We start from the raw sequence: 27,968 nt of genomic DNA, 5'->3' as shown, positions 1-27,968 counted from the left end.
AATAACACTTCAAGCAATGAGGCGACAATAAATATCTAAATGATTGATTTAGAAAATTAATGACTGTGCAGTGCATTTCTGGCAAGCACACTGATTTCTCAATTTAGAAACACGATTAAATGAAGGACAATACGAGCGATATATAACCTCATGTAATACAGGTAATACGAGCAATAATAACCTCATATAATACGGGCAATATATATCCTGTTATACGTATGTGTAACGCTATATTTAAAGCGATAAATTTTTCGTGTGCTACTTGCAAAAAATGTCACCGGGAAAGTAACTTTAAATGAACGTTGCTTCAAGCAAACAAAGTTCAACTCAACGTCCGATATCTTATGGGTGCGGAACAAAGAATAAGATAACCGTTGCATAACACTGGACATACGAGTATTTCAACTACAAAATACAACCAAGAAATATGAAGCCTGTAGTTTGCTTCGCCTTATCCACGACGCCGTGGTGGATAAGAAGCGTGTCGTCTCGTGGATAACCTAAGATGCATGGTGGATGCTGCAAGATTTTTGAAACTCGGACGCTTTGAGAAACTCAAGCACGCGGAAGCGGACGCAGGACAAAGCAGCGCGCATAATAAATATGTTCATGGTGCTCATTGTCGTATTATTTAATATTCACGGAGCTCACTGCCTGCATATTAATTGATGTTTCGGGTGCTCACTGTCATATTATATAACGCTCACGGTGCTCCGTCTCATATTATGTAAAGCAAATTGCATGAAATTCCGACCTAATTTTCGAGAGGACTGAGAACGTTGAGGGTCGATGGCAGATCAGGGATGAGGTAAGGTGTGAGGAAAAACATCCGATGTGATGACATCAGGTGTGATGTGAAGGTGCGTGTGTGGTGCGTTTAGAAGCACAAGTGTGATGTGAAGGTGCGTGTGTGGTGCGTTTAGAAGCACAAGTGTGATGTGAAGGTGCGTGTGTGGTGCGATTGGAAGCACACGTGTGATGTGAAGGTGCGTGTGTGGTGCGATTGGAAGCCAATTTAAAGCATCACAAGCAGTAAGTTACATGACATTGGATTCATAAAACACTCATTGTGTGGTGAACAAATAATACAAGTGGGAGCTTAAACGAAAAGTTTGGAACGACTTAAGCAATATTTAATTAGATTCAAGTTTAGAATGTAATGGTTCACGTACATGAACCAGCCCTTATCCTTGGTCGACCCATAAATGGTAGCGCTGCGACAATTTAGAACTGTCCTTAGCTTAACAAATGGCGCGGCCAACAGTGCCATGTACACGCTGGACACGCGTACAAACAACCATACAAGTCTCGTTAATTGTGTCCGTACATTTATAATTAACATTGAGAAATGCTCCAACGTTTAGAAAGATCATGGCTTCGCTGAAGGAGACGTATTGAATTACCCCAAGACTGATAATAACAATGAAATGACATTACAATATTCAGTAATAAGTAAAAAAATTCGAGATAATATTGAGACCGTGAGGTTAATTCATTTTATTTGCAAAATAAAATGTTGACGTAAAATCTAAATGTATTTTATTATTTTAGATAACGTGAAGAAATTCCAGCGAAGGGAGTAGAGTGAAGTAAGCTAAGTAAGAAAGAGTAAAGAAGTCGTATATTTAGCCGTAGTAAGGGGGAAGGAGTATCGTCCTACTTAAGTGAAGTGAATGCAGCCGTAGAAAAGGGAAATAAATGTTGAACACGCCAGAATATTAATTTGTCTGGAGAATACGGCGAGTTTTCGCGCGCGTTTTTGCCCCTGATGAATATCGCAATGAAGAAAAATTCTGCAGGACTAAAAATGTCGTACGTCGGTGAACCTGAGTCCCGAAAAATATACTTCGTGGAATTTATTTCAAATTTACGTTGTATTTTTTTAAATTTAATTTATTTTTTAACATCATTACAGAATGTTTTCAGAACAGAGAGTTTAAAAATATCATTCACGTATGCAAACAAACGGACAAATTTCCAGCTCAACCCGCCGTAAACATTAATGCAGACTGGAATGAATACGAGATGATTATAAAGAATTATTTTGTTTTAAATTAGGGTCAATAACAGTCAGCGTGTTCTGGACGTGATTATTAGACCCTAGCAAACTACTGCGCTGCCGAAGCGCCTTCAATAGAATTATTTTATACCATGTCAAATTTTTTATTTCAAACTTAATGGAATGAGCATTGAAATTCAACACAAAGGTTAATTGTCAATACATGCACGATTGTTATAATGCACGAACGCACCATAATTGTTATTACGCCAAATAAAATCTGTATTCATAAACCTTGCGCAAATATTTTAATGAATGAACGAATTTATATTCTCAATACCCTGAATTAAAGGCCGACGGATGGACTAGAGGAAACACAACGTTTGTTTCTGCATGGACCTGGGAAACATCGCTCCTGTGGCACAATATGTGTTAGTGTGGCACAATATGTGTTAGTGTGGCACAATATGTGCTCGTGTGGCACAATATGTGTTAGTGTGGCACAATATGTGTTAGTGTGGCACAATATGTGCTCGTGTACTTCATCGCCGATTGAATTGCTGCAACATTTGAGGTCGACGCTGCTAGTTATTTATATGTAGCGATTATTTCGTTACTTGCCATTACTACGTATGGAGAAATTATACACAAGATAAATGTTCCCTGCAAAACAGTATAACATACAGAGAAATAATATAAGTAGAGAAATTTGGTTCTGGTCTACAAGAACATAATAGACATGACCTTGTAAAATGAAGGTCAAGGTCAGAGCATGTGCCCTATAAGACGCAGACAAATGCCGTCGTTTATTGCAATCTAATCACTATTCACTCAAGAACGTAATGAATAATAAAATTATATTAGCGTTTCTCAGTGAGTACGCAAAAACTATCATAGATGTATCATCTATGGCATTAAATAAATTACAGTGGCAGGTAATGACATTGCACAGTGTTTCGTCGTCCATTTGACTGCCATTTTGTAATTTATTGATTATTTGCTTCTGTTATATGCATACAGAATGCATGTGGTTCTGAAAAACAAGTAGCTTTTATAATAATAATTAATCGAGGCGATTTTACTAATTTGTTAACATCAATTATTTCTTACAGCCAATGTCAGAGCTGAGCTTTCACCGCAGGAGCAGCGCCGCGCAAGGGCGGCCAGGCTACCCAAGGCCGCATGCACAGCGCCGGCAAAACTGAAAGTCTCTCACTGTAAATCACCTGAAAATTTCTTTGTTTTTCACTAGCTTGGAAATTAAGCCTGGCTTATTCGGCACGCTAACGAAGGGCAAGGATTTGACCGTGTCACGGAAGACGCAAGGCTGCACGCGCGCCCGGCAACTAAAATCGACAGGCTTTACATTTATTCTTCTTCTTTTTATAACTTAAATTTTTATTTCAGATTTTCTGGATTGTTTCAAATATGTTCGGTGCTAATTGAAATAATTATCTCGTATTACGAGACATGGCATAAACTGCTATGAATTTGTATAAATAAAAACCATTATGGAATGTGTTTTAATAAGCCAATATCATTTTGTGTTAAAGTAAATAGTTTCGGTACGCGTGTGTAAAATTTTTCTGATAATTCAGAATGAATTGCACTACATTTTCAATATGCTGAAGTCAATTTTAAAGCATAAAATTTCTTGCAAAGACTTATTAATTGGATTTGCCAGCACTCAAGTGAGCTGTCATTCATGCATGAAATATAAATGTAAACACATATTTTCTATTTGATTAGGTGTGTTGCTCTTGCCAAACTTGCATTGAAATTATGCCAACAGTGCATACAATTTCCGTATTTTCGACGGCAATCTTCGATCACGATGCGTTCGAGGTAAAATGATAATATAAATAATGATGAGTAATTTCAAAGATGCAACATTTGGGCCTCAATGAAAATGAATAAAATTGACATTAATTAACTTAGGGACAGATATCTACCAGTAATGGTGAGAAGTACCGTGCATCTCCGTAGGCTGTGATGTGATCTGTATTGTGACTATAGTTAACGTCTACATGGTCGCCAAACCACGATTCTATCTTCAAATGATTTATAAAAATCTATTTTACTTTCTTGTTATGATTATTGTTATAGGTAGGCAGAGGCTGTTCTGTAATGAAAGTTTTGTTGAAGACCAGAAAGTAATTCTCATTAAAATGATTTTACTTTTAAATCTCAATTTGGCGAATGGTGTATTGCCATTTTTTCTTCTGGCTTAGAACTTGAAAATTTTTGGGATCAAACTTCACGCTAATCCATAATGTAAAATGTGTATGCGGAATGTTGTAACATTAAAAAAATTCCCTTGGAAACCTAATTTTCATACAATAAATTCCAAGAAAAAGTGAATCGAATCGTGAAGAAATTTTTCAATGATAATTTCTCCGTAGTCTGCAGTAAAACCAATACAAATATCTCTTTAAAATAAAATGAAATAAAATACCATTATAAATAGGTATAACAATATCATTTGCAGACGCGAAAGCCATCTTATTAAGAAATTTACTTCTTATCTCCTAACTGCACATTCCACAACTCCGCCAGCTAACGAATGCATTAAGTAATTCTACATAATTGGCTAGAGAAAATCCCTTCATATATTACCTGTACAACTTTACTGATAACGCACGAAAACACTGAGCCCACCTGTTGGCTTTAGCTGTTTTGTGGTCAATAGCTCAGCGGGCGTTCAAGGTTCAGGATAAATAATATTTTCCTTTTAGATAATTTCTAAAAAATAAATGGAAATTTTACTAACGCGAAGCTTACGTTAATGAAGAGTTGATTTGTTAAATAAAAAATGTTTTGAGTTCTGTGTTTTGCTTCATTACAAGCAGATTAAATAGGCCAACAAGCACGATTTGCCTGTTTAAATTAATGAAAGCAAAATCAAAGCTAGAATTTCATGACGGTGTGTACCGACAAAATTGAAATAGTGAAACTTTGCAACCAATTTTACTGACAAGATCGCACCCGAGATACGGAGAAATAAGGTTAATTAAATAATATAATTTTCATATCTGTAATTAGTGCGATGTAAACAAATAAGAAGTATACACTCGGAATTTTCAAGTAAACGTTATTTCCATTGTGAGTATCAGTAGCGGTAAGAGGTAATCTGGACCAAAGTTTGAGGACCATTTCATGCAAGTTAAACTTTCCACCTCGAGCCGCATAAAATAAAATGTATGAAGAAAGTGCCGCAAACTTATAAACTTTCAGCTTGAAATAAAGTGCGATTTTTTACATCATGAGGACTGCTTCAGGTCGGGGCATCAACCGGAAGCTCAAAGAAGTAGAATGCTTCATCCAGTAAATAAAGTACGAGTAGAATGGCGCTGTAAACAAATATAATGCACACAATCGTTCAGTTCCTCCGGTATGTCGCACTAAAGTTTTAATTGGATGGCGTGATGTGCTCAGGTCTGAATGCAAACAATAGAACAAAATACCTCATTCAGAAGAAGTTGCACTTCCGGAACCTCCATTATCAGAGTCATACTCATGTTCGGCACGCGTTAGCTTACGTGGCTGCTGATAAAAGTCATGAAATTCCTGCATCAAGAAAGATACAATTCTAAATCAGGTTTCAAAACCTTCCAGTCATTTCAACTTCGTCAAGATTCCAATTTTCAAATATTCTCAGATTTTTTTCTGTGACTAGAAAGATAGTTTCTTTTGCATAAGAAAGGCCTCAAGGTTAAATTCTTTTCGAAATCCTGGAAAACTTTAAACTCTTCCAAATGCAAAAAATGTGGTCTTGAATGACAATTCGAATGTTATAGCGTTTATCGGGAAGCCTTATATGAAAATAAGAAAATTGTAGTCGATAATATTTTTTTGCCGACTTATTGGTTAACGCGATCAATAGAGACAATGGTACGAAGAAATTGTACCCAAATATTTTCAATCTCATATGAAAAATTCGTAAATTCTACTTAACTAAATCCATGAAAGTCGGACCACGCCTGATTCGCGAACGACATTTAAACACATATGCTCCTCAATTCTCGGAGATATTACACCAGGTATGATATTTAAGCACATATACCCTTCGACTCCTTGCATATTTTGCAACAATGTTCACTGCAGTGTTATGACCCGCACATCTATGTGGGTTTCTCAGCCCTCATTGGCATGCATGATCACCGCACGCGGTAATTGCGAGTGGTCACGACACGACGCCACCACAGTTTAAGCTGCTGTTCTACAACTGCCTGGCATTTCTGTTCCGACAAACGAACCAAAAATTACTTCGAAATGAATTACGCACGAGCAAGAAAAAAAAAATGCCGAGACACTTTATACTCTTCGAGGCAACGGGAACTCGACGGGGAAAGATAAAAAGTTTTACGAAGAAATCTCAAAGGGCACGAACTGTCCAAGGTTATAGAAATTGATGGTATGGTCAAAGCTGATATTTAAAAATGCACAGAAACATGATGCATGATTTCTCGTGTAATTAACTGAAGTTACATTCATGATTGATGGTAATGAAATATTATAGAAATGCTCAAGCATCGCGAATGAACGTACACCCTGAACTTCTTGTCCATTAAAACTTCGTGCGTGGAGTTGCTTGAAATGCACACGCAACGTTGAAGTTGGAGTCGCATTCTTGTTTGATGATAATGAAACATTATACAAATGTTCGAGCACCGTGAATGATGTGCACCCTAAACTTCTTGTCCATTCAAACTTGGTGCGTGCAGCTGAGTCTCGAAATGCACGCACAATGTTGGAGTTTGAGCTGCAGGAAAGGCACACCTCATTGCGTTTGCTCATCGGTAATTGAGTTCCAAATTGTTTGTCCGACAAACATGGCGGGGCGGTCTGCACAGACCCTAAGGAAAATTACGAAAAAATTAAGTTAATCCACGGGACAATTGAAGGCAAGAATCTGGCGACCATTTACCTCGGCAACAAGTCCTTGCACGGCGCGCGGCTTCTGTTGTCGCCTCATAAATAATGAATCCAGACTGCAATATACCGGGCAGAGGGGGTGGTCTGCCATGGGCTCAGCTTGCAACCCTTATCCATTTTTTTTGCAAATCAAAGTCAAGAAAGTTTGCTTTTTTACCAAGATTCATTATGCAGATATGGAGATTAAATTACGAATTTCTAAGGCGCAACCAGTGCCAGCGCTGACGACGTCGAGACTCGTTGAATAGATCAATGATTCACAGGAGCCAACGTTTATTGTTGAAAGACACAATACCAGCCTGTATATAGACTAACGGCGATGCTGACAACGCAGTGCCTAAATAGCTATGAGATAACTAAAGTATTTATAGAGTGAGGACAGGATATTAAATATAAATACAATCAATGCAGTCACAATTCAGCTCAATTTTTGCCACATGGGATCACTGACCCGTATTTTGAACGACTGCATATAAAAAAATTTGTTTAGCCAGAAAAAATCGCCTAGCAACATTTTAAATTGCAGCTCTAATATTTGAATTGCAGCTGGTGCTTGTCCCTGACTTGACAAGTACAGAAGCTGGTGCTTGTCCCTGACTTGACAAGTACAGAAGCTGGTGCTTGTCCCTGACTTGACAAGTATAGAAGCTGGTGCTTGTCCCTGACTTGACAAGTATAGAAGCTGGTGCTTGTCCCAGACTTGACAAGTATAGAAGCTGGTGCTTGTTCCAGACTTGACAAGTATAGAAGCTGGTGCTTGTCCCTGACTTGACATGTATAACTTGTCTCCTATAACTGTGCTTCATTATTATGGATATAAACGAAAATTTAGTGCATGAATCAAGTATTGCTATAAGTTTAGGTAGCTGTTGTCCGTATGATATATTAATGATTTGAACTGTGTAATGGCAGCGCACCTGCCAGTGAAGCAAGTACACAACTAGAACAGCAAACAAGTTTCCTACTGAGCATCTGACGTTGAATCAACGTTAATTAAATGTTTAAACGTTGAATGTGCGGCAGTTCAGCGTCGTTTCGCCGTCATTAGTCAAGGAAGATGCCGGTCAAGCACCATAAAGCCCACGCACACACCCAAACTGGCTTAAGATGACCGACACAAGAGCAGAATGTGCATTGAAATTGGGACACATTTCCACTCATTTCTCGGAATGCATGCCCCATGCATACACAAGTCAACGAAGCATACGAAGCGCTAGCATGTAAAGCACGTGTCAATATTGGGCGTCACGTGCCGGCGCGCCGCTGCTACGCTGCGAAACCACTACGGTTTTTTCGCCTCTTGTTATTCACTCTTGAAGTCGTACTCTATAGGGCGAGGTCAATATTGACGAACGGGTTGTTCAACTCGACGGTGCGAGGTCGAGTTGAGGGCAGATACCAAGCAAACATAGTTGATGGTGATAAATTTAATTAATTATCCACAGACGAGTTTAAATACACGGCGGAAGATTTTCCAAGGAAGAGATCCGATATCCGATGACATGTTCCCCACAGACAAATATCTTTTCTTCACCATCAAATGAAGAAACATTCAGGCGTACGAAGTAAACAATACATAACTCTTCTTATAACGAGCCATAGTCGTATAATGGCGTGTCATCGTGTTTGTGTAAGGGCCTCATAGCAAGTACAATAAATAAAATATTTGTCTTCAAACAACGTCTCATCCTCGAGTGCTTAAAACATAAGCCACGCTAAACTGAGCAGAAACCTAGAGTGGTTCCAAGAAGTAGAACACAATAGCCGTCCCAGATAAGGTACTGCTGTTGGCATTTATTTTTCCCATGAATTCCAGGACGCGGTGTACATTATTGAAGTCATCTGTATGAACGCAAAGTGCAAGTAAACTCATTTGTTGACATGCTAGTTACTCGTCCATTCAATGTAGACAATGTGCACAAATTATAGTGGAGAATTGTTTGCCAAGACGAGACGCCACAGGCGCTACAAAGTCAACAAAGCGGAGGGAATTGGCTTCCGTTGAAGGCGTCGCGCGATGCCCCGAAGTCGTGCGGTGTTTATAATCGGTTTGGGCGATGAGGTGCTGGCAAGGCAGGTGATGCATCAGTTTTGCAGCATCGGACCTGACGATAATGACGGCCGTATTCTGCCACCCGACACCCAAATGAGACTAGATTCTATGCACCGTGCGCCTCCACTAAAAAACTCTACACGAAGCAGAGACACTCTTTTTTTGCGAGAAATTTTATACAAGCGAGGTCATTCCATTTAGGTGCTGCATTCAGCTTGAATGATGATGGGATTCTATGGTTTTCTGGGTCGTTTAAATGGCTTTTATAGAGACGAAAAGGTCATTAAGGAACAGTGATGGAATAGGCGAGCGTTTGACAGGCTCCGTTAGCATGAACTCTTGAAGGAGTCTCGATGAGGCGTCCAATAAGGCGCTAAGGATGATCCCGCTCAGGAAATATGAAAGACACAAAAGCTTCAAATGCACACGCCAAAATGAGGTAACGGGCCCAGTCATGTAAACACAGTGACGCGCGCTAGACGCTACGATTTATTGTAGCAATTGTTGAACTTGGTCGAAGGGACATTTGGTGGCAATGTTGCAAAAAAAAAAAGAGAAATCGATTCCATACAGTTATTGTACTAATATTAAGGAAATTCAAAAACAGGTAGAAAACAGGTAAAAAATTTGATATTAAGGTGGACATTATTGATAAATTTCAAGAAAAATGGTCTTAAATTCATTTTATCATCACACTATAAAAATGCAATATAGGATGTACGTGCCAAGTTGTGGCTAACAATGAAAACAGTTGCTTCTTGATAAACATTGACAAGACATAAAACTGTACTCACTTCATCTCTGCTGCCAAAGCAGTCGGATGGATCCTGAACCGCTTGGTGTTCTTCTTGGCAGGTCCTGGGAAGCCACAAGGATCAGTCAGGATCGGTTTAAGCGGTGCCTCTTGCTCGAGGTCGAGATGGTTCAGAAGTGGCCGGTGTTCGCCGTCGTGGCAATCCGTCATAAAGGGCAGAGATTGAGGACCGCTGCACTGAGCACTTGTGTGTTTAACGTCCACAGTCGACCACCGACGACGCGCCTTCAAGATACATGGTCGTCGAGGTTTGAGATCATCTAGCAATTTGTCGGCACTTGTGGATCGGCGCGGGCCCTTCCTATGACAGCTTACATACGACGATTTCCTTATAGCTCCAGTCTTCCTGCTAGCTTGTTCGTCGTAGGAGTTTGTGGATAAGTCCAGCAAACTTTTACACTCCATTTCGTCTTGAGGTTCGTCGAAATCACACACTGAAGTGGGGCTTGATCGTAGACATTTATGTGCGTCCGTTGGGTCTCTGAGAACACATGATGGATTAGGACTTCGTGGCAGATTACTGATACCGTCACATGCAATTCGAGAGTTGACAGGTAGTGACAGAGAACCGCTTGACGGTACGATTGTGTCTGAGTACAAGCGAGCTCTTCCAGAGCCAGAACTGTCACCGAAGAACACGCGGGAAATGTGCTTCACTCGCGGGGCGAATTCTTCGGGGTCGATTTCTGGTGATCCTCCACAATTGGATTCGCCGGAATCAGAATATCCAGAGTCTTGGGATCCCCTTAGGGAGCCCCCTATTGAACTTCTAAGAGAACCGACGGGGGAACGGATGGCCCCGATGGTTGGGGAGTTGGTTTCGTCCCCAGAGCTTGAGGCTTCGTTCGCTTCTTTGCAGGTGTCTAAAACCGGCCCCCAAGGAGGAACGTCGCTCTTAGGATTTCTGTTACATTTTTTTGCAATCATTTTTGAATCTTTTTCAGAGGTTTCGAAAAGAGAATATTTTGAGGAAAGTTTGGGGAGCGAGGGGTTCTCTGAGGCGTAGAAAACCTTTGACCTGCCCCGCTTGAAGGGGGCGGAGGAGGGAGAGGGAGACGATCGATTCTTAAGGGTCATTGTCACGTCCTGTAACGAGAAAATAACAGGAATTACGAAATATATATATATATACAATTTAAGGGACATTAAATGAGGGTATTTTAGGTTAACAGACAGTTGGACCTGCAAACAAAAAAGAATAATTTAAAAATCAGCTACTTCGAAATACAGTTCGAGTGAGCTCATCGATGCGGAAGAAACCCGTGCCGCTATTGATAAAAATTAGATGAGTCACGTTGAGATAAATAGGATGACAATTTTCCTATATACTGGCTTTGAACAGCAATTTCCTCTGTTCAATTCATATGGCTTCGATTTCAGACTAGAAAAAAAAATACTTCTCAGATATAACATGGAGCATTGCGCAGGTTCATGTTATTTATTCAAAACGAAGGCTGATGCAGGCTTCTGAGAAAATAGCGTGAGATTTACCGGCTGCATCTTAAGATTTTCTGAGGGCATTAGAGTGCACTTGTTATAATGCTATTGCTACCAGGATATAAAATTTGTCGCTGAAGTGCATTTGCTGTAGTGCTATTTCTACCAGGACTTAGGACTGATCGGGCGAGCAAAGCGTCAGGGGACGGCCATAAATCCTAATTAGCCGAGGTGTCGAGGAGCTGCAACCTAACCTACAGCGACGAGCTTGCGCTACTGGGAATTAAGGCATATTTGAATCGACTTCAAAAGTGTACGAGAGGTCGAGAATTCAATGAGCTAAATAATGAGACAGATTTGAGCTGAATAAATGGACTGCCTCAACAAGCCCAGTGTTATGTCCGAATAAGCCCACTACTTCTTCCGAGAATCGATGCTCTTAAATTTAATCTTAACAAACGGATCCATAATTCTCGTAGAGCCTCCGAACTCAATAGATCCAGGCAGGACATGGAAGTGTCAAAGTCACCGCAATTCTCATGAATGTAAATTTTTATTTTATCCTTCAAGGGAGTTACACTCCTGAAAAGTTTCAGAATATATGCGAGAACTTTAAGGTTTCTTTGAGGCGCGTCAGTTATTTTTTTCTTGTGTTACCTTGACACAAGTCCAGGTGATACGATGTGACTAGCGAGACCGCTACGCATGCTGGTCAATCTGCACGCATGAGTACGGGATTGTGCGCTTTGATTCTCGCGCATGCTGAAGCAAGTGAATATAATCATGAAAACAAACACATTTCTAAATAAATGGGAATAGTTGAATGAATTCAAGATATATATATTGTAAGAGAGTTGGCCGTTTCGAACGAATGGAATTGGAATGACGTTTGTTTGCAGCACAAGCAGCCGTGAAGTTCATCGTACTGGTCGCGAGAAGCTTTACGCGATATTGAAGCAGCGGTGAACAAACTGAACATGAATGCGTTCGACGAGTGAACGCATGCTAGGTGATCCATGAGCGATGCCAAGTGATGCATGAGTGATGCCAAGTGATGCATGAGAGCCCGTACTTGTGTTTGCAGCTGCACATGATAGTTCCGAGTCATTGCGGGAAAGACGAATCGTAAAAAAGTTCGTCTCTCGTTCATAATGCTGTAAAATCGGCGAGTGCACCAGTTTACGGATGATGGAACTGAGCAACAATTATGCATCTAATAATAATGAGAGATCTGCTTTAAGTAACATCCGAGATCTGAATGACAGATCAGACCTATGAAAAGACACATGGAAGGCATCTGAAGATTGATCAGATCATTATTGAGAGTTTGTATTAATATTGATTATTGAGAGTTTGTACTAAAATGAATGCTCATTGTTGGCGATTTATGCGCAAAAGTTAATGAATTAATATGAAGTTCTATTGAACTAATGCGCAATCATGTAACTATTGAAAACTACAAAGACAGACTCGATTATCTTGACTCAGTTTTGAGGCGTGAGATGCCATGAAGCATCATAATACAAAACGTAGTTAATACTACTGTTTTGAGCATAGTTTCGTTAAAACCACATCCTATCTAAAATGAATTTACCTATTCAAAAACTAACTGGAGTGACGTAATGAACCCATCAAGTGTGAGTGTAGCTAAATTTAAAATCAAGACATTCACACACAATTTCGGCAACCATGCAAGTATACTGGAAAACGACGTACACATTACTCGTATTTAGCATAATAAATTGCGAATGACGATGATATCAGAAATCGCATGGTAGTTCATGAATATTTTTGGCAGCGCAGTTCGAATACAAACCAGTGGTTGTTTGGTCGTGGCTTGTAAGAAGTTTATCTCCCCTAATTTAGCTCTTAAGAAATGCTAACAACGTACATTCTGCGCTGTGGAACAGCGGGGCGAGAACGAGTGATAACCTCTGGTCCAGGGCAAGCAACATTTGGCAATATTTCTTTGGCACGTAATTTGCGCTCTGCAGGGCGCGGTGAATAGCGAGAGACTCGACTTGAAATGAGCGGTCACGAAGGTTGACAAATAATGTGACAGAATAATTCACGTGCCTGGTACTGCAGAAATTATTTCAGATCACAATATTGTGAAAAAGTTGTAGAAGATTTAATAACTCGAGATAAGTTCGAGGAAAAAACGTGTGGGCAAATGTACTCGATGAAAACGACCACATGTCCGTGTTAAGACTTTATCGTTTGACTTGAGTTCTCAACAAAGTTAGACGAATAAATTTATTCATACAAAACAGGAATTGAATCGAGAAGCTGAAAATCAGTTAGAAGGCTATGTAATAATCCTCAATTCATCCATTTATGACTAAACTATGTCCAGAGCGCAGCTTGGATTCGTGAAGCTCGGGTTCGATTCCCATCATGCTACGAGAAAGATTTTAGGGCGGCGCAAGAGCGTGGCCGTTGACGGTGTCATGCAGAATTCTCGCATCATAAAAACCACAAAACGAGAACATAAGTCGCAAGAGAAGCCAGAGGCGTTGCCGGAATAGAGTGAGCTGCAGCCAGGAATATAATGTTATACCCTCAACATTAGTAACGCTGCAGTCAGTGACGTTGTTCTCATATAGCGTTGCGAACTGCTGTCTCTCGGCCCGAGGGCAACCCTCTCGCATCGTTGATACTTCGTACCTTCTTTTTCCAGTTTTCGCCCAGGCGGGCAAACGTTCATAAATATTTAACAGATTTAGTCTCAGAATATTTCGTCCGTCATGCGGAAAAAATGAAAAATTGTTTATACTTCGTCATTCGTAATGTTTCGAATGAAACAGAATAGAACAGGAAACGCTAAAATGGATACATATATAAATTTAGACACGCTTAGCAGATAATAAATCACACGCTTTAATATTTCTGACAAATCTAATCTGACACAAAAGAAGAAACCTGCCCAGCTCAAAGTAGATATAGATGGTCTTTAAAAAAACACGATGATAGTTTGAATCAGTGATTCCGCTCCACGCAGTTAACAGAAACAGCGTTTATTAAGCAATGGGCTTAATACCTCTAATAAAATAAACATTATTAGCATAAATGCTACTTATAAGAACGTAACGAGCATGTAAGTGGGCACGCGTGTTGTTGCTGTAGAAGGTCGCCAGTTGCCACGCCACCCACGGTCACGTGAGACTGCGACATTGTGTTAGGGTATTCTTAGTAATAAAAACGTTTCATTAAAAGTATTCAGTAAGCATCAAATATGTATAAGCAAAGCCTAATTCATCTTCTAAAATTTTCAACAATCAGCCCGATTCCGTTACAGTAATCACAAATCTCTCATGACCAAAAGTTGAACACGGCAAACGATTGCGAGATTCAACACGATCAACACGAGTCTCTTAGTACCAAGTTTTGAACACAGCACTCGAGATGGCGGGATTCAACACGATAAGTCTCTTAGGACCAAATGTTGAATAAAACACACGGAAATCAAAAGAGTATTCATTAAAGAAGAAGCGGCAGCGCCGATGCTATCACGGCCGCTACACCGCACCACGCAACTCATTAAATCTAACGACTTAATCGTGTGTTGTGTTAACGATATACGCTATTCCTTTATGGTATTGGCTGCAGCCTACAGACTAAAGTAGAGATAGAAATGGTGTAATTAATTGGATAATAAAAGAACCATCGCTGCTGTTCCATGATGACGAAAAACTCGTTTCTAGATAAAAAATTTCGTTTTAAGGTGAGAGTTTCACGTGGAGTGAACGAATGTGGTCATTAATTGGCCGATATAACGTAAAAGTTTTGGATACAATATGTATTTATTAATACAAAGGTCATTTAAGTTATGGGAAGATGAACCAACGTAGTAGAAACACACATTTAACCACTTAATGAAGCGAGTGCCGCCCTGTTGATGAAATAACTTCCTTCTGGTCAAGGTGATCGACACAAGTTAATTTAAGCGATGAAAATGTAATTACATTCTATATTATTTCCGAGTTAATGAATTATAATGACTGTGCATCCACTGTAATGAAATGACTATAATAATTAATTGGAATTCAAACGATAAAAATATTCGGAAATTTTTAATTTTCGTGAGTGATACAATATGAATGTGACTATTGTGAAGAAATGATTTTTATTTAGGGTCATCATGTCATAATTTAATTGAATGTACTGTTTGTACCATTGTTAATCAGAACGGATTCCAGTTGGCGTCTCGTGTTAGAATATTGGATTATCAGATAAGCCATACAATTATTTCCAAACGTATGGTGTCGGGCGAATGGTTATAAATATATAAACACGGAGAATCATACTATCGATCCGTCACCAAAACTATGCATGGAGATAACCAAGAGCGATTTCTAAAATTCGGTTTCCGGCTAACGAGAATACCTGAGAATAAAATTAATTACAAAACTATAAAAAGCACGGGAGATAAACTGAACAAGAACACAGAACAGTCAGAACTTATATACAATAACTTACAACCGACGTAAAACTCTTAGAAAATGCGAGTAAATGCTTTTCTTTCCCCTTCGATGAAATTCATCACATGTAATGTAAATAAAAAATATAATTAATCACATATATAATCCTACACCAGCTGATAAGGATTTTGTGTTTCCTTCTATAACACTCGCATACATAATACTAGACCACATGAGATTGCTTTATTTTTCCTTCGAAATAATCTACCCACATTATCATATCCTTTAACAATTGAGAAGGATTTTATTTTCCCTTCGACAAAACCCACCCACATAATCCTAGACCAACTAAGAAGGAATTCGCCAATGATGTCATCGGGCGAAAAATTCGCATTTGCATGACAGTGTTTTAGTCGTGTGGTGCAGGGGCCCGGCTTAACGAACGGTGAGCGAACTCAAGATAATGAATGCCATTGAATAATATGGAGCTATAGTGCATTAACTAGCTTGACAATATGGAGCTATAGTGCATTAACAAACTAACTTGATCATATGGAGCTATAGTGCATTAACAACTAACTTGATAATATGGAACTATAGTGCATTAACAAACTAACTTGATCATATAGAGCTATAGTGCATTAACAACTAACTTGATCATATGGAGCTATAGTGCATTAACAACTAACTTGATCATATGGAGCTATAGTGCATTAACAACTAACTTGATCATATGGAGCTATTGTGCATTAACAACTAACTTGATAAAGACAGTCTCTAGGTTACTCTTCTTTTCTTGGTAACATGTGGCGTATGCACTTAAGTTGTGAAGTCTCTTATAGCATGTGACATTCATTTGGAATGTTATTCGTTAAAGGAAACGTGAGATATTATTCACTTTCTAACTAAGGACTGCACGAGCTAAGTTAAAAACTCTTCATTGTAGTGAATGTATAATAATACGAGAATAAAATACCTCAATATCCCTTATCATCGATTGCCTTGGATTTCCACAAAAAAAAAAAAACTTGTGATCCTATCAAATTGCAGAAAACCTCGTAGAAACTGTTTGACGATCGCAAGCACATCTCGCAGCATTTACTGAATGCAAAGAAAGTATTTTATCACAATTTTTTGACTGGCCGATAGCAAACCTTCTATGATTTTTAATAAGGTTCATTTGAGCGGAGCCTAATGGCTTCTTAAAAGACTATGGAAGAAAAACTTATCTCCGTATTGGACGCGATGGTCCTGATACCGAGAAGAGCCGGCACGAGTCTGGACATATACAGGAGACTATATGTACATACTTGTATACTATACGAATATGTACAGATACTAAGATAATGTTTACTATACCATAAAACTATATACTACATTGTGCGGCGACCTATGGAAGCGAGGTGAGTTTTTTTCTCAAGGGTATAGAGTGGGAGGGTCTTAATGTGATATACGCTGCGATGTGATCTCTTAATGCGAGTCCTTAATGAGAAATTGTGATGAGATCTCTAATATGCGTTCTGTGATAACATGAAAACGTTAAGTATATAACAGCAGCAGATAAATTAAAATTTATTACATGCCAGAAAAAAAAATATTCACAAGGTCAAAATTTCATGAAAAAATCAATTTTTAATAAATTTTATTTAATGTTAACAATAACTCGATGCAAATCAGCTCCCTTACTTGTCACGAGGAAAAATTTCCAGAAAACGAAGGATTCCATCCGAGATCAAATTTGATCTCGGCGAAATCATGAACTGCAAAAACAGTTTTGGCGAATTTTAACGCTTGTAGAGTTTGTTAATTATTTTCTAAGATTAATTTCAAATTTACAGTTAGTTAGTAATTAACTAAATAAAAATTATAATCCAAAATGGAAATTTCCCGATCAAAATTTTACCGAAACTGTTCTATTCGATGCGTATTACTATTTGAATGAATCGGTGTATTTAACTGATCACTTCTGCGCATTTGTTTTTAAACTAAAATATATTTGAACATATGATATATTTTATCACACAAATACAATATAAATAAATCATCCATCACTAATTTTTATCAGGTGGACTGATTTGACAAGACACTGAATTAGCGAAGTCATCGCTATGAGTAAGCAGAGCAAAACCTGCAGCTTCCCAAGACAAAAACCTGCCGCGACGATACGGTTTGATGCCTCTTTAATTTAAAGATCTGGTTACGTTCAATTGGTTACACCCTCCTGCAAATGGTGAGGTACCTCATGACACGTGCTTTTCTTTTTGGATTTCTATCAAATTATTAAAGACACAGTTTTAGTGAAGTATGCCTAGTCATGAACCAATGATAAAATAAAAAATAATACAAATATATTCCAATGAGATTTAGGTACAACATGCAATGTATCATTTTGAAAATCATGCAAGTTGTAATTAACATCCAATTAGCTGGCAAACATCACTAATGACTGCCTCAAATAAACTTGAAGCCATTCCCAAAACTCACAGTTCGCGCTCATCAATCAAGCGCAGTAGCGGCAGCAGGGTCCTGATCAGCGTCTGTGGCAGCACGACGAGTTCGCCACGGACTAGTCTCGTAAATACCTACCAGGTAAATTACGTTGAAACAACGTAAATATCACTGAAAACGTTATTATTATTAATACGTCATATTAACGTTACGTCGTTATTAACGTTATTAACGTAATACGTCGTTATTAACGTTATTTATACGTCAAATGCCTGGTGGGTTGGCATTGCAAGCCTCGAATAATTTCTCGTACGAGAACCCTACACGAGTCTGCAGTATCTAACACTAGAACTAAGTTGATATTTTCAAAATCATAAACTGTTGAATGAATTAGTTATGTTTCTTAATGTGATGGACAAGTGAAGATGATTAAATAGTTATTTCTGTACATTTAAGTGAATAAAATATGCAAATGAGACTAAAATATGCAAAGTAGGGCAGCATAGCTGAGCGAACAAATTTTATTTATGTAATTTACTCAAAAATCGACAACATATTAAGCCAAAGATAATTGTAAAGCAATACGACGCAAGCGATAAGCTTACTAATCAAATAAAGGGAAGGGTTGTTGATTTAATAAGCAAACGAAGCTGGGAGATTTCTGAAAAGGTTCTTGATTAACAGAGATGTCCACACGCAAATTCGTTAGCATTCGCAACCCTCGTTTTGATGTACGAGTTTCAATGTCTTCGCACAGCCAACGTCCAATAGATAGATAATAGATTTTCTTGATAATCAGACCACCTTAAGTGCCATAACAACGGGGCTGAACTGCCCTACATCTGACAGACCACACATTGTGGTCTGTCTAAACAGACAACACGGGATATTCGCATCGATTTATGCATTTTACGCAGTGAGTGTGGGTAGATGATCATGACCGACGCCAGAACAACAAATTGATAGGCTCGGTGGCATGAAGGCTCGGCCTACATCGATGTCCACGGATAAGGCATTCAAACCTCGCCCTGATCTCCAGCTCAAGACCATTGATTGCCATAAGGGATGGCCGGTCATACGTCACGATCTCACTTCCGTGTCTGTGTAGGATTTAGGAAATCATATGCAGATTGCCTGTGAGTGGGAGCTACTTTGTCTATGCTTATTGATAGCGTACACGCCCCTTTTCGACGGGTTATCAATGGAGGTCCGTTTTTTCCATGGCCCCGTGAGGCCGAGCGAGAGGATTGCATAGTATGTTAATCCAATCAATGGTCATGCCTAAATTATAAACGCTCATGATATTCAAGGTGTTATAAATTGCCGCCGTCAAAAACCTTTATTGCGAGCAGTTCAGGCGCTGACGTTTAAAAAGGTAATGTTTTTTGTGGAACCTGTTACAGTCTTGGCAGTATCAAAGATGGGCTGGAATGAATTTAGGTTTCAAGTGGTCTCGATCGACAAATGTAATGATTATCGTCTAAAAAAATTAAATGATCAACTTTTAACTTTAAGTAAACTTTATCAAAGCTTTCGTTTCGGCTACGTAATTGTCAAGCATGATTGGTTTAAAGTAAGGGAAAATTGAAATCACGCAATTAAAAGTATACCATGAAATTGTGGTGCCAGTGATACTGTCAGGAGAGAGCTTGACTCGCAACACTATATGTTAAACACAGACTTCAAGGCCTGTAGACATAATTTTTGCCCTATTTTTCTAAATAGAAAATAAAGAATAAATTGAAAGAACGTGAGGTAGAATTGCTCCTGCATAAGCGTGGGTTTTATCCGTCTAGGGGACCAGACTGAGTGCACATACAATACATGCTATACATATATACAGACCATACATTCTATACATAAATACAGGAACTGGTTTAGGTTGAAGCAGCGCTAAGGAGCGTCTATAGTCTCCTTATCGCCATGTAGTGTTCGAGTTTATTGAGGAGGCTTCGATAGCAGGCAGATAACAATGGGATCAGTGGTGCTGGTCATTGCTGTTGCTACGAGAACACGAAGTTGCGCTCAGCAACGAGCCAATGCTGCACCTACGAGAGCACCATGTTGCGCTCAGCAATGCAACTATTTTGATATCAAAATTATACTAAGCGTAAATTTAACGCTAAAATGTGAAGCGTGAATTTCACGCTAAATTATATCAATGTTCATTTAGAAGTCAGAATATCTTAATTTGATTTCTATAAAAGGAACATGATTGAATTGTTCCCTACACAGAGACAAATAAAAAATATTTATATTCGGCCATTCTAGCAATGCTAAAAGAAACGACTAGAAGCGATCTCCTTAGTTAAGGTTCCATCGACATTCACACGCAGCGAATGCATGGATCAGATACAGAAAATTCGAGAAATATTAAGTAAAGTGCGACTTTTTTCATTTCTCAGTCAATTTTAACAGATACAAACAAATAAATTGATCTTGTAAACCCAGCCAGATCCAGCTCAGGCCAGGTAAGCTCCCAGGATTCACATTTTTGCATTCAGAGCACAAACTTCCAATCGATCTCAACAAAGAAGCTTTTTCTGTTCAATCTTTTGAAGAGGCCAGTCGGATCTACAACAACAAAGACATCGATTTAAAAGTGAGTTGCCAATACTGATCTTTACATAGGCTTGTCAGGCGTTAGATATACAGCAATAGTCAGGTTCTTTGAGGTGCATTGGACGCAAGCCTGAATTGTCGTACAATAGAAAAGGCAAAAATGAAATTCTTGAGAATAAACACTGTTAAAAAAAGAAAGAAGAATTACGAAGGAAAAATACTGGTATTTTTTATTCTTACAACGTTAAAGTGACATTCTTGTCGCGTTTAAAAATTTCTTTGTTTTTACTTAAAGAACCAAAGGGAAAAGAAAGCAACATGAAAGCCTACGAGATTTATAGATCCTCGATCTAAGTAAAGGCAAGCAATAAATAAAAACTCCTTTACTTTCACACCAAGCATAGATTAGATTTTCAAACCTACAGGGCGGGAAAATAAGCATTACTTGCAGTTTTGAATTTTTTCAGTAAATAGTTTCGTGACCTCATACCAAATGCCTAATTTAATTAATTATGTTTGGATAGTGCTTATTCGTTTCATTAAGCAGTATATGGACTGATGATATTTGAACAGTTTTAGCTAATAAGTAATTCGTCTAAATTACTTGAATTTCCTACAATTACAATGATGTGGTTGTTACACTATAGCAATGAAAATAGCGCGATAAATTTTCTCGAATTTAATCTCAAATTGATGCGAATGATACCTCACAATTGCATTTTATTCAAAAGTGAATCGAATAATCAGAGTGTATCACATGGAGCGAGCAGCAAAACATCGCGTTCATCATCGGCACTTAGCGCGTCTGAAGAAGAGCTCAGATCGCGCGATGCATCATCGCTGCCTGCAAAACAAGGTTCGGTCCTGGGAACTGGGCTACACGCTTCAAAATCTCCAGTAATTAGGGCGATCAAGAGCCAGCGGAACAGCGTCTGGGTTCTTCAAGCGGGTTGACATATAGACTTTTTTTGCTATTTTATGAAAATAATTTAGGGTATTACCAACAGGTAGATATTTTTAAATTTAAAAGCAAAAACACAGAGTAAAAAAAGTTTGTATAGATTTCGTGCGGAGAATTTCAGTTTTGAAAGATAACCACAGCGAAAAAAGTAACGTCACGAAATCCAACTACAACTCGCCGGACGATGGGTTACGGACAACTCGCATGAGTCCGTTAAACTCTGTGAATTCGGGAGTGGCCGTGAGAACGAGAACATGTCCGCGTACAGGCAGGCATCCTGAACACACTTGCATAGCGGACGTTAACAAAATGTGCTAGCCATGTATCAACTAGATCAGCGCTTTATATTGAAACGAATTCCAGCGGTTTAAAGAAACGTACTAAGTCCTAACAACGGTTTCAAAATTTTCTTGATCGAAAAAAAGTAAAAAAAAGAGGCGGTGGCTTACGAATTCTACAAGAAAAATTTTATGATAGCTGTTCTGTCATGCGCAGTGCACAGCACAAGCTGTGCCCTGCACTGGGTCACAATTCAAGGCTGTTCGCAGAGCTGCCGCTCAGTGCAAGGTCGCGCGGGCAGCCGACAGAAAAAGTCGACATAATAACTGATAATTCCCAGAGCTCGTTGTGGTCGCATCAGTTTTGTTCCGGCAAAATTTCCCGAAAATTATAAAAGTTTGAGTAGAAACTTTTTAATGTATAGATTATAAATCGTACGAAAGAAAAAAACGACCATCAAACTTTCATCAACCTTTCCGATTAAAAGATTCACAACTTAAACGACTAGTATGGAAGGAATGTCGCTTCGTTGCAGGTGCCAAATAATAATTTATATTCAAAGTATTGAATTTTTCTATATCAGAGAGAAGACAAAATGAGGCGTGGCAGAGGAAAACGAAACTCGAGAAAAACGAGTTCCAGACCAAACCTGAGCGCATTTTTAGTGTGCAATAAAATGCAGGTTTGAAATTAACAGCCATGAATTCAATTTAGAAGAGCATCAACACGTCTTCGTAGAACTTCGTAAAGAATCGTAAAAGAGAAAAACTCACTCGAGAACATTTTAATGGAGCGAAAATTACAACGTTTGACAATACAGGAGAAGAGAGAGCGCTAGTGTCAACAGTTGAATTCGTTCGTTTTTATTTAATAGAAGTAACAGATTATATTATTTGAATCTTTTTAAAAGTACTGAATTGAACATGTGTACACAATCCAAGATATTTTATAATTGTATTTAATGTATAACAAATTTGAATCGCGCGAAAAAAATCCCATGTCATCGCTTGTCCGAGTACATTATTACAAAGAAACCTTATAATATGTAGATTAAAATGCCCCACACGTGGTACAATATAGAAGCATAGTTGGCTCCTGAGAAGCTGCATTGTACCGTAAAACAATAATGCACCTCAGGAGCCTCAGGCAAACTCTTGGTTTTCACCGACAGGGAAAGTGGCAGCAGAACGCCTGCCGTGCGCCGCCAGCGCCTCGCAGTAACAAAATTATTCAAAACTCGGTCGAGCAGCGTGAGGGAGGACATATATATATAAATAAAAACTATTCCAATATATAAATATATATATGTTTTGTCAATAGAAACTCCATTATTTGGAACAAATACAAGAGAAAATCGTTGTTTGATAACAGGCAAGATATATCTTAGTATAACAAATCTGATTGATGAAAAAATATACGGAAAACTTGTTAAGATTTCAACTGTGGGTTCAATTATTTATTTCAGAGATTTTGCATACATTTTATTTTCAGAGGCATGTTCTCAGTCATAAACATGACACCTGCACCTTGCTGTACATACATCGCTGACTGCACAGCCTGAGCTTATAATACACCATAATTGACCATGCCAATAATCAATGCAAATTTCTAGCGATGAATTTCGAAAGCCTAAGGCAGCTCAAGAGAGAGCGAGAGCGACGTAAAATATTACATTTCTCTGCCCACGCCGCGCGGTTATGCCAAACCCTTGTAAAAACTCGCTATTCCCTAGGGCTGCTAACTTATAAATGCGTGTGAGATTTAATTAAAGAGATGCTCCGTGAAAATTCAAAACAAATAATATAAGTGAAGCAGCGACAAATTGCGGAATGAATAATTTCAGACAAAAAATTGTGGACAAATTTATTGCTTGTGAATTAAATTTTTAAACGAAATAATTTGTTAACACAACTGAATAATGTATGTTGCACGAAGAGGGTTCAGCTGCAAGAAGAGTTCAGAGTCTATTTGTTATACTGAGGATGAACTGCCCAGCTCTAACAGTAGGAATTTGTAACCTCCAGCCCGGTTAACTTCTAACCTCGATATATATAATATAGCGGTCAGGGGCAGAGACTGGAAAGTTAAGAATATCTTACCTGGATATTAAATGTATAAATTATCAGCCAGGCGTCAAGTTTTCATACATAGAATACCGTGATTATATATGATGTTCAGTATACGCATATACTTGAGACAACGCATTGTAGCTTAAAGGCATGGCATGTACCAGCATATGATAGGTCCAGCACGATCTACCATCTCCATCTCGTAGCATCAGCATCTATAGCAAGTTAAGGTACTGGATTTACTATCCCCAAGTTCACAGCTATAATAGATCTAATTAAACAATGCATTCAAACGAGCTACTATATAATGCATTGATTATTATTTTTACTCGTCGGCAGGTACTTAGTTATTTTCGAATGCAAATCACATGCCGGGGTGAACACGTGAAGTTTGCGACGCAACACACAACTTTTCGTTATTTAAGTGAATGTAAACACAAATCAAACTTGAGCGACTATTTTTGTATTTGAACACAAACGGGTATGTTCAGCGCACCGCTCGACACGTGCTATTGAAACACGCAAACGATGCTGTCATTCACATGAATCGATGTATCATATCGTCCAAATAGTGACAAAATGATATATAACAGCAGTGTCCACTTTCTTACCCGCAGTATGAGCAGAACGCCGACGTAGCAATGATACGCCTTTTTTATCGCGCCAAGCTGGGTTAGGATTACCCACACAATGTAAAAAAATGAACCGTTATCTGGACATAGTCTCACTCATTTCTCCTAGTGACAGGTTCAAAGTAACAGACGCGCATACTTAGTTCTCACTTACTGTGTCTATTGTAAGGTAGAATGAACCATAACAGGTTTTGAATATATATTTTCACATATACATTCCCTGTGTATATGTGCAAAAATGAAATATAATGAATGAAACAATAATATATTTTAATAAAACAATCTCTTGGAACTTGAGGTGACGTCACTCCGTGTTAAGATACGCAGAAAAACACGCAGTTGTCGGAGCTCAATTATCTCCATTTGATAATTGTGCATTCTCATGACTGGTATTAAGTTGAAGTGTTGAATGGCGTTAATTAAGACGTGCTTGCGTAACACCAGTGATAGAGAGGTGACACAACGGTTTTTGTCGTGCCCTTTTTTCGGTATTCACCTCAATGTTTAGCATTCAACCGGCTCTTACTTAGTAAAAAAAGTCTCCAATTGTCTTGATGATAATAAAATTCAAGTGGAGTTGTTCATTCAAGGCGGCAAAATGAAAGGTTCTTATACATTTGAATTCAAATTTGCCCCATTAACATTATTTTAATTTATCCTCATAAACGCCCACCGCCACCTCAGATCTCTTAATTGCATACACAGTTGCTTATTAAAACGCAAACGAGCGTCGGAGTCACCTTATACAGGAAACTACCTCTTCAATTAGCAGAGTATGATGTAGGAACCAGCAACGTATTCTTTAAGAACTAGTAATTAATAATTTAAAAGCAACTTATTTTCCAAGTCCCTGCAACGTATTCTTTATGAACCATTATTAATTATTTAAGAGCTAATTATTATGTAAGTCCCAGCAGCGTATTCTTTAAAGTTAACGTTTATTCTTTATAGGTAACGTAATGTTTAAGAACCAGCAGCGTAATGGTTAAAAACTATAGCGCCAAGCCCCCACCGGCGTATGACTTATTCATGCGTCGTGGCCATGCGACCAAAACTTTGAATGTTCACGCGGACCAAAGAAAAAAGCCGACACTCCTATTAAATTCATGATTCCAATCGAAAAAATGAAGCAGTAAGAGAGGACATGGATTCACACAGAACTTAATTGTAGCCACCATAAGGGCAGAGTATGTTAATGAGTATACAACATAATTTCTTCGAAGCCCACCTTCTAGAGGAGCGTTTATCCCATCTTCTGTTTCCTCTCTATCATTGCAATAATATTAAACACAGCAGTTGAGGTAAAAACTTGACCCATTCTGCCGCACTGATGACGAATTTTGAATACGCTGAATTTTTCTCAATGTATTAAAGCACGACTAATAATTAGCTGACTAACAAAAAATTGAACAATAAAGTTTTTATTGTATTGCTTAAAACTTATCTCGACGACCCTACGATAACGATGTCTCCGCATGAGTGGGGACCCACCCAGGCAAATGACGTTGAAACAACGTTTTATTAACGCCGATTAAATGAAAAAAACTTGAATTTAGCGTAAGATGTCTGGTGGGGAGGGTTTTATCAGAACGCGACGCGCCAAAGCAAAATGTGTAGGCGACGAACGTGTGATTTCCGCAGAAATCGTACGACCAGGTCAGGGCTGGAAGAAATCTTCAGATCAAATCGATGCTTTGGAAGTAATTGGAAAAAACAGTTTCTCCCACACGAAATGGGTAGACTTCGTTGTTTTCCGTCGTAGATCGAGACTACGCCCTAGCAAACAGACGTTTCAATTGACCTCAAATCTAGCAATGGGACGTTGCTATCTCAAGTTTACTGGCATGTCAAAGCAGGTATTTTGTTGGCCAGTTGGTCAATTGGAACAGATAATCGTTATGTTCCTGAAACTATAGAGTAAATAATATTCAAAATTAGTATATCTGGTTGAACTAGAAGAAACTGCAGCATCGAGGGGAATGTTTTTGTCTTTTTTTTTGAAGACCAGACAATAACTCATATAATTATCTCCACAGTTTTCTCGGTCCTATGAATCACATTTTTGTTTGGATTTGCAATCGCAACATTTTAAGTTTCAAAGATATATTTTGTTTCATTATGTGTCTCATAGATGATGCTGTCTCATATAACATAGATGTGCTTCTTAACACATCGTTAGTACGCTTTCATAGCCTTCGTTTAGATAATTTAAGTTTATATAGTTTAGTTTAGATAATTTAAGTTTAATAAGTTTAGAAGGCTTTAACAGCCTTCGTTTTAATAATTTTAATAAAATATAAAATCTGTCAAACTTATGTTAGCTATGCAGTGAAAATTCTAAAATTCAACAGCATTCATGAAATAAATATTAGAAGTTGATATTTACTGCATTTTAGACTCGTGAACTCAGTGAGGCCAGAAATCAAAGAGCGAGCAAGATGTATTTAATTCCGGGCGCACTGCAACAGAAAAGCTCACACGTAATTCGTCATGATAAAATAACGGATTTTTTACTTCATGACTGGTCAGTTTTGTCTGCTTTCGAAACAATAAATTATAAGAAGCGAATTGTTCGGTAAAAACGCGTTTAGGCTTGTAAATCCGTTACAGGACCGTCACTATTTTAACGGCAATAGGTTTTGCTTCATCATGACATGGAAAATGTTGAGTACCCATCAATTATATAAGATAAATGGCAACAGGCAAGAAGATATAAAAAGGGATTACTTAGATCATAGAATGTGAGGGTGCAGTTTTCGACTCGACAAGCTTGAAATGTTAAAATTTCACAATAAATTTTCTGATATTACCGATGGCAACGAAAGCAATAACAATTGAGAGCGACAGGGAATTGAAGCTTGATTTACAGACGATCTGACAACGCACAAAAATTATGGAGGTTTTATAAAAATGTACCTAACTGGCTTAAGTTTATAACGGGCTGGTGTTGTTAACTGGCTGAAGTTTATAACGGGTCGAAGTTGTTAACGGGCTGGTGTTGTTAACGAGCTGGTGTTGTTAACGAGCTGGTGTTGTTAACGAGCTGGTGTTGTTAACGAGCTGGTGTTGTTAACGGGCTGGTGTTGTTAACGGGCTGGTGTTTTTAACAGGCTGGTGTTAACGGGTAAGGCCCGTTTCGGACGTATATAACGGCCGTTCTGTTCATTATTCAAGAATATTTTTCGTTAATCCATTCCTAATCTGTGCTCCGGAAACCTCATTGATTGCCGGTGAGCTTGAATCGATATCACAGCAAACTGCCAACATAGTAGCCAGGCTGCAGTACAGCCTAGTCTCTCCAGTCTCATCACAAAAGTTTATAAAGATAATCAATTACTGTATTATATTCATTTAAACA

The 27,968-nt window shown here is 38.5% G+C and overlaps 1 protein-coding gene across 2 annotated transcripts in view; it reads right to left on the bottom strand.

The window, feature by feature from the left end:
* Positions 1-27,968, bottom strand: part of LOC108667885 — an 88,403-nt gene that overhangs the window by 12,879 nt on the left and 47,556 nt on the right. For both annotated transcript variants that reach the window (XM_047883878.1, XM_018154985.2), the window contains exon 2: positions 9,782-10,887. In XM_047883878.1, coding sequence (XP_047739834.1) covers positions 9,782-10,887 — 1,106 coding nt within the window. The remainder of the gene's footprint in view (positions 1-9,781; positions 10,888-27,968) is intronic.

Source organism: Hyalella azteca, unplaced genomic scaffold (assembly GCF_000764305.2).
Source record: "Hyalella azteca isolate HAZT.00-mixed unplaced genomic scaffold, Hazt_2.0.2 contig13914, whole genome shotgun sequence".
Classification (NCBI taxonomy): Eukaryota; Metazoa; Arthropoda; class Malacostraca; order Amphipoda; family Hyalellidae; genus Hyalella; species Hyalella azteca.
Note: the sequence above shows the minus strand (reverse complement) of the source record. Positions and strands in the feature narration are given on the sequence as shown.